The 8,183-nt window shown below is 41.2% G+C and overlaps 1 protein-coding gene across 5 annotated transcripts in view; it reads right to left on the bottom strand.

Annotated features, from left to right (window-relative positions):
* Positions 1 to 5,775: 5,775 nt before the first annotated feature.
* Positions 5,776 to 8,183, bottom strand: part of zgc:66433 (uncharacterized protein LOC321250 homolog) — a 52,367-nt gene continuing 49,959 nt past the window's right edge. For 4 of the 5 annotated variants that reach the window (XM_046029864.1, XM_046029867.1, XM_046029866.1 and 1 more), the window contains one exon: positions 5,776 to 7,497. In XM_046029864.1, coding sequence (XP_045885820.1) covers positions 6,998 to 7,497 — 500 coding nt within the window. In that variant the 3' untranslated portion in view covers positions 5,776 to 6,997. The remainder of the gene's footprint in view (positions 7,498 to 8,183) is intronic. The other variant, XM_046029868.1, reaches the window with a different exon arrangement.

Genomic DNA, 8,183 nt, shown 5'->3' with positions numbered 1-8,183 from the left:
CACATCTCATGAGAATCTCCATCCGTGATGTACCGAGGGCAAGAAAAAAACACACCTTCTGTACATCTGGTTGCCGGACATGCTGGTAGACTTCTTCTTCAGGTAAGACACACTGCTTGTAGGACTGGAGCTTTCTTCAAACAACATACAGAGCGCCTGCTGAATAAAAAAAAGCTAATGATGAGTGTGTACAGGTGTGCTTTATACTCCTCCGGTTATTCCGTCACACCTTACCGTTCTAGCAACAAGCCAATAGGATTGGAGTGATTTCATTCACGTTCAGACCTGCTTCGCCTAGAGGCGTTCCCATAGTGTCGTAACCGACGCAGTTCGAGTTCCCTCGAAGGGGAACCGGGGTTGAAATACAGGCTGGGATGAGGTTGATTACTGGCAGGTGTGGCAGGCTGACGAGGTGGATGATGGGTTGCAGGTGCAGGTAGTTGGCTGGGCTCAGGAGCAGAGGGAGAGAGAGCACACGGGGGAGAAAACACAGAGAGGCGGGCAGAGAACAGGAAACCAAGGAAAAAAAGCAGAAAAACTGATAAAAAGTAGAAAAAACCAGGACACTCACCGTCAGCCGGGCTGCCACCACAACAAAACTGTAATTTAAAATGAAGTTCTTAGGGTTTGAACAATGTTTAGCTGCACAGTTTGCACTTCTATTGGCGGTACTGACTGTGGGATTAGAGAGGTTAAAAAAATCTAGCTGCAGAGTGGAGGTGAAGAGGAATGAAGTAGGTTAACATTTCAAGTTGAGTGAGGTTAGGTTTGATAAATGCAACACTGGCTGATATGTTCAAATGTTGGCAATGTTGTATTTGACAAGTATTTCTTGCTTTATACCAGTAGGCTAACGATTCACATTAAGAGTTTTAGTGGAGTTACTCTTCATCAACATTAAGAATTAGGTTAGCAGTGAATAGAAGGTAGGCTGAATAAAACGCTGTAGGTTACGAGGTTACAGCCAAAACCTACGGTTGATACAGTAAATCTGCACTACTGCTCATAAAACCAATTTGGGTCAAGAAAACATTCCTCTTAAGTAGACGGTCTCTGGAGAAAAGTCTGCAAACCACTGATGGCAGATTCAAGCAGAGTAGTTAGTAAAGAAAGAGGAGGGTGGGGCGGAGGCCGGTGGGATAAACGAGGCAGACTAAACTGTGAGAAGCCAAGAAAGGATTGTTGAAGACAACAAAACCGACACTTGTAGAGAGAAAACAAGCAAAAGAGAGTGTGGAAGAAATCTTACATGTGGAGCGACTCTCTCTTGTGCCGTTCTATTCAATTTTAAACACTCAGACGATTAATGTGCAGCTGAAGGACAGACATACACAGAAGAAGAGAGGGGAAGCTGGACTGACAGGAAGACAGTTTATGCAAGCAAAGGAAATGTAGGTCACTCCGTCAGAGTTATAAAGACAAAAAGTATTAGGGCAAATGTAATACACGTAGGAAAGAACAGTGTCTCCTTCCCTTCCTGGCTCACTGTTTATTTGTTACTCAGTTTAATTACACTGTAGATTAGCAGGTTCATCTCGCTGCAGTCCTATAAGGACTCTTAGAGGTTTGAAGGCCTACTTATGCCAATCCTAGTGCCTCTAAATATAGAGGCGTGGAAGCTTAAATGAGACCAGCATATTGCATCCTGTAAATTTCCGTCATCAAATCCTCTACTTGGTGTATAGAATCTATCCTGTTTATGCAAATCAGCACTCACCATGGACTGGACTCATTCAAGCGCGCAGGTTGGCCTTTGTGGAATAACTACTCAACCACAAATTAATATAAATTGCATCGCAGTAAAGACCAGTAGCAAATAATTCCTCCACAACCTAAACAGTTATTTTAAAGAGGTTGCAAAATCTTATTTAGGGGTTGTACCAGAACAGGTTTACATGGTTTAATTTTCAAACAACACTATATTTTTTTGTCATACTGCACATTGTTGCAGCTCCTCTTTTCACCCTGTGTGTTGAACGCTCAGTTTTTGCTACGGTGTGATGCATCTTACTTCTACAAGAGGTTTGTGCTGCAGCTCAGTGTGTTTTTCCACCGGTGTTTTTGAGACTAGTAAGCGAGCATTATGATGGCGTATTTCGCTGTGATGTCGCAGCAAAGTGGAAAAAAAGGCTGGACTACAAACAAACTGTTTTCATGCCGCTCACAGCAGTGTTTTCTGTGGGAGGTGGGAACTCTCTTTGGGCTGGACTTTGGGCTTTTTCACTTTGCAAACCTATTACATGCACAAAAAAGATATACAACTCAACAAAGAACAAACAAACAAATAAAAAAAAACCATTTTGTACAGACATTCATGTTCCTCAGAGGATAAATCCTAATGACTTTGGTGATCTCCTGATGTTTCATCTAGCGCCATCATTACGTCAAAATTACATTTTTTTCCAGCACTTTTGTTTATGACTAAGTACCCCCCCACACATCTATTTCAGCTGCACGTTGTGTTGTGTTAATTAGCAAATGTTAGCATGCTAAACTAATATGGTGAATATGGTAAAGATTACCTGTCGAACATTAGCATGTTAGCATGCTGGTGTTAGCATTTACCTCAAAGCACTCTCTGAGCTACTTGCATGGCTGTAGAATCTTACTTGTTTAAATGAAAACCATATATTTTTTTTATTAATTATTAATATTAATTATAAATCCAGAATTCCAGATCCTTTCCCTGTGGAGTTTTCATGTTCTCCCCGTGTCTGCATGGGTTCTTTCCAGGTGCTCCGGCTTCCTCCCACCATCCAAAGACATGCAAAGTAGGTTAATTGGTGACCCTAAATTGTCCTTAGGTGTGAGCGTGAGTGGTTGTTCGTCTATGTGTGGCCCTGTGATGGACTGGCGACCTGTCCAGGGTGTACCCCGCCTTTCGCCCCAAGGTCAGCTGGGATTGGCTCCAGCCTCCCGCGACCCTGTACGCAGGATAAGTGGTTGACGATGGATGGATGGATGGAATTCCAGATGTTTTTCAAATAAGTGCAAAGTACATAATAAATGCACAGATGAGATGATGAGGCTTCAACTAGGCACAACTATATGTTGACATACTGTAATTCTGCTAGTTTTGGAAATATATCCAGACATATGTAAAGGTTGTGCGTGCAGTGGTCCCTGACAAGGCCAATAGTCCAGCCAAAAGTACTTTGTTTGATTTGTTTTAATTTGGGTATATTAAATCTTCCATATTTGTAAACAAGGCACTTTATTTTATTAATAGGCACATGTGACAGAAACAAAAATATCAATCATGTCTTATTACCCATAAACTATAGTCACCACCAATTATTTATTTCATGATGAATGTGAATTAATGTGTAGTCTCTGTAAATGCTATGTGCAACTTACCTCTCATTGTGCAGCTTGGTCCTTATTTGTGTCTTAGTATAACTTTTATATCAAACTTTAAATAAACACTTGAATGATACATTATGTCATCATGTCTTCATATATACAGTAAAGTAGTTTGTACAAATAGCAGTCACTCAGAACATGTGACAGGGAAACTGTTACAATTTTATGTGTAAAACATTAGGAAAGAGTGCGACTGAATTTAGGGAGGAGGACCTGTAATCTGTCTTTAGCTGTAAATGTGATAATATTCTCATCGAACACAACCAGTGTTGTCGTTGTTGTATTAATTGAAATTCACTGTCAGAGTGGTGTTCAAATGGTCAGCTGTCACTGGAAACACTGACAGTTTGAAAATCCAACCTCACCCAGTCCAGGGTCACCCCAGTTCGTACAAAGAGGTCAGTGAGGTTGGGCCAGTCCGACCAAACCCCAAAGCATGCAGAGCGTGTGTAACTATTTTGCTGCTGTGTTTCTTGTGGAAGTCCAGCTCTTCCTCTGCTGCCAGAGAGATGTTGTGTCATCTCCTGTTAAACAAAAAAGTAAACACAGTAAAACTTTAGCAACCTATCTGACAATCTAACAGCAAATAAGACAGCCTTAACAGCCAATACATATAGCTTTTGGCTACTTTTCTGTTTGTAGGTTCTTAAAGTTGCACTAATCAATATGAATGACCAGTAAGTCACCTGACTCTGCAGCACCCTTCAGCTCCATTGAGACGTCTAGAAAGCCGCAGAGCATTTAAGCATCTTTCAGTTCATTTTGCAGGTTTAAATATTTTGTCAACCACAATACAAGTGCAGTGGAGGTATGGGCAGAAATTTGTGCCCATATGGAGGATTCATGTTACCTGTTTAAACTCCTCTAGGCAGTGACGAGTCATTTAATGTATGATACAGACATGGGGGTGGTTCAGCATTAAAGAGATTTCAACACAGCATTATGAGAACTGTAATTACTTCTTACAAGATGTTCAGTGATCTCTTACAGATCATAGCGCTTTAAGTGAATACTAATACCCCCCCCCCCCCACTCCAAACCCCTCCTCACCTCAGTGCTTCTGATTCCTGCCAAGTTGGTTATATAACCTGTAAATGAGAAGGTCAGCACCCAGCAGTCATCGCTATGGATACTTGGCACAGACACACATCGTACATCTTGGCTGGTCCAGTTTGGAGCCATGTGTGTGTGTGTGTGTGTGTGTGTGTGTGTGTATCAGAATTAGGGCAGCAGCGGCGTTACCTAACTCACCCAGAAAAGACATCTGGGGAGTTTAAGCAGCCCTCTCACTGATTACAACTTCCTGTATGTGCACACACATACACACACCCACTCGCACAGACCATCAATCATATGCATGCAAACATACTCTCATGCTGTACACACACTGCACACACAAACATTTGGCTCTAAATTCTGGCCACACACAAGGAGAAAGTCACATCTCACACAGCACACACGGGGCGTGCTGTGCACATGCCAAGACTGTACAGTGAGCGTTCAAGACACTCTTGTGATGGTAGTACTTATTCAAAGTACTGTAAATTATCAGTTTAAAATGATCTTTTTGTGAGTGTTTAATACTTTATTGCATTATGAAATGAGTTTTTATTAGTGCTCAATATTACAAATTCAAATGAAAATGTAAATTCTATATACTGACTGAACACTAAAGTAAAAGTCTCATGAAGTCTCATAAAAACTGTATAATGTTTTCTGAGAGTCTGGAGGAGCTTTCTGAGTCTAATGAGATCTAATAAAGATGGCATCGAGGTGCATTATGGGAAATGTAGGGACCAGCAAGTTGACCCATATGGGAGGCCTCTGATTTAATTTTGACCATTCCTTTCTGTCTTACTTGTGAATACCCCATTTTTGTAGTAGGCTACAATACTAAAATTAACTTCAATAGGACATTAGGCTGTTTTGGGGATTGAAACCAAGTCCAAAAAAAGTTATAATTTTGTTTCAAAGGTTTCATTTCACTTCCAGGGATGAAATTCTGGTTGATTCTCTCCCGAGGACGCCAAAATGCCCAGAAAAAAATACAGAGAAGCCTCAGTCTCTTTAGTGGCAACAGAGATGCTGACAAATACCTATAAAATACAGTATCTTCTTTTGGCATAGAAAATATCATGCCCAGACACTCATGTGGATTTATTGTGCAGGTATTTTAACTTTCATATCAAAATGGCTGGACTTTGTTGTTAAATGGCAAATAGCATATGGACAGGAGCTAGGGCTTTAAACCGCCAACCCTCTGATCAGTAGACAATCCACTCCTGAGCCCCAGCTGCCCTGTTTTATACTGTAAGAAAAATACCTTCATACGTTTCCTTTCTGATTCCACTGCAGAAACAGTGCATAGACAGACAGACAGACAGGTGGCAACAACAACAACAAAAAACGGAATAAAAGGTGATTACTTTAGTTGTTTACTTCACATTTTATGTACAGTCAAATTCTCAAAAGGCAATACAAAATAAAACAAAATGCATAAAACATATAGTTAACGTGAGATAGATAAGATTCAAAGAAAACTTTCAGCCATGAAGCTTGCTTTTCTTTAGTGATGCTTTGCATCCTGTGGCAAATCAATCTCCAAGTGGCTAATTAGCGGTATATTCATTTCTGTTTAATTTACAATGGAAAATGTCTCTTGCTGCCAACGTAGTGACGCATTGAAAAGTATTAAAAAACACATGACAGTCAACGTGATGATAGTTTTTCATGATTCCAGAACGGATAACGTTTTGTATATTTTGTAGGTTTCTGTAGGATGGCAGATAACTCTGTAGTCAAAATATCAAAAGAGAGAAATTAAAAATATAATTTACATTGACAAACTGGAACATGTTGGACACACTCTGCAGTCGCTAACACAACAAACATCATTAGTTAAGTGTCTGTGGATCATGTTACAAGAAATATATTTATCTAACGAACCTGATACACAGACAGTTTGAGGAACCGGATCAGCAAATTTGACCAGAAATCTCGACCAGCAGCAGTTAGTCCAGCGAAATGTTCTCCAGCTTAACTTGTTATCCCATTTATTCTCTGGCCACAATATTTTCCACATTTGTCAAAATGCAAGCATGTATCACAGCCAACACACACACACACACACACACACACACACACACACACACACACACACACAGGAAGGCTTGGAGACTCCCCACTTTCAACCAACTTTCTGTGAATAAAGCATCCTCTTTAGAAAATAATGTCTCTTTCTTCCCTTCCCTGAAATGTTTAGTGATATCAAATTGAATCATCTGTGTTGGTTTAGATAAAAATGAATACTTACTGAGACTATAGGTATTTTCTCCCATTCAGGCACCTTCTAACATGCTAACAATGTATTGAAAAAATATGGATCCACTTCAAGTAAGACGCATTAACTTTTGGGGTCCTACCCTGTCATTTAGAAAACATGAATGTACAAAATAAGGACGTAAAGAAAATAGTTAAACTGAGCCGGTCTTTAGCTGTGGAGGGTTTGTACCAATCCGAAGCCTTAAGCCAGGATAGAAACCAGGAAGTAAGAAAGCAACAGAAAACAACAACTTCTTATGTGCAAATGCATTCTGGTCCGTCCAGACTCTCGGCCCACTTCAACCTGTGCTCATCACTGGACAATCTGGGGCATCTCGCTCCAGGCTTTGGCCTTCTTCTTGGCCAGGGCCATCCAGGGCGGCTCGTCCTGAGGCAAGGCTTGTGGAGGAAGGCCTCGCTGCGAGGGCGGGGTCTGGGTGGAAAGCCCTGGAGCTCTTGAACCAGATTTTTCCGGGGCGGTTCTCGATGAAAAAGGAGGGGAGGTAAGTGTTGTGGTCTGGGGAGGGGGTGTCTTGGATGAGGTGGCCGTTTTGGAGAGAGATGGCGGGCTCGTGCAAGAGGGAGCTTTTTGGGTAACAGGAACCGGAGTTGGAGGTGACAGGGATCTTTGGGGTGGGTTAGGTTGAGGCGGGTGTTTCGCGGTGGCAGGGGGAACCTGGGGTTTTGGAGGGACAGGGCAGGGGAGTGACTGGGATTTAGGAGGTTGAGATGCCACAGGAGTCGGAGAAGAGAGCGTCCTCCTGGCCTCCTTTTCTACAGACACTGAAGGCTTACCGATCTCCAGCGGACTCACTAGAAGGAAGAAAAATAGAAACACAGACACGTCAAAGAAAAGAGAGAACATTTTCTGAAGGAGGCGTGTGATTGCTGTGTGTGCTGATGTAGATCGACATGATTTTTGGATGCATTGACATTAATGTATTTACAATGGGAGTGAATGGAGCCTAGCTAAAGGCTTAAATGTATTACGTTATATAACTTATTTGTACTGTGGATGGGTAAGGAGTTATTTATACACACAATGGGACTGAATGGGCCCCTGTAGACTTTCAAGCATTATATAACCAATAATGTAATAACTGTATGTGTTATATTAATGAGCTAATGGAGAGTTTATCAATGTGCAATATTGTTCTTTTTAAAATATGAATGGAGGCTGTACTGTATACAATCGCTCAGACATAAATACAATGGATATCTATGAGATTGTTTTAAAAACTTATTTAATCAAAAAGTGGTTAACAGTTAACAGAAATAGCATAGCAGCCATCTGCAAGGAATTATGCACCATTTGGTGTATCTTGCATATCAAAAGTGAAAAAAAAAAAGGTTTCGATGGCACTGAAATTGGAGGAGAGAGAGCCCTCCTGGGTTGTTGTGAGATATATATGTGTGTGTGTGTGTGTGTGTGTGTGTGTGTGTGTGTGTGTGTGTGTGTGTGTGTGTGTGTGTGTGTGTGTGTGTGTGTGTGTGTGTGT

The sequence above is a fragment of the Micropterus dolomieu genome, linkage group LG19 (genome assembly GCF_021292245.1).
Source record: "Micropterus dolomieu isolate WLL.071019.BEF.003 ecotype Adirondacks linkage group LG19, ASM2129224v1, whole genome shotgun sequence".
Taxonomy (NCBI): domain Eukaryota; kingdom Metazoa; phylum Chordata; class Actinopteri; order Centrarchiformes; family Centrarchidae; genus Micropterus; species Micropterus dolomieu.
This window is presented reverse-complemented; position numbering and strand designations above follow the sequence as displayed.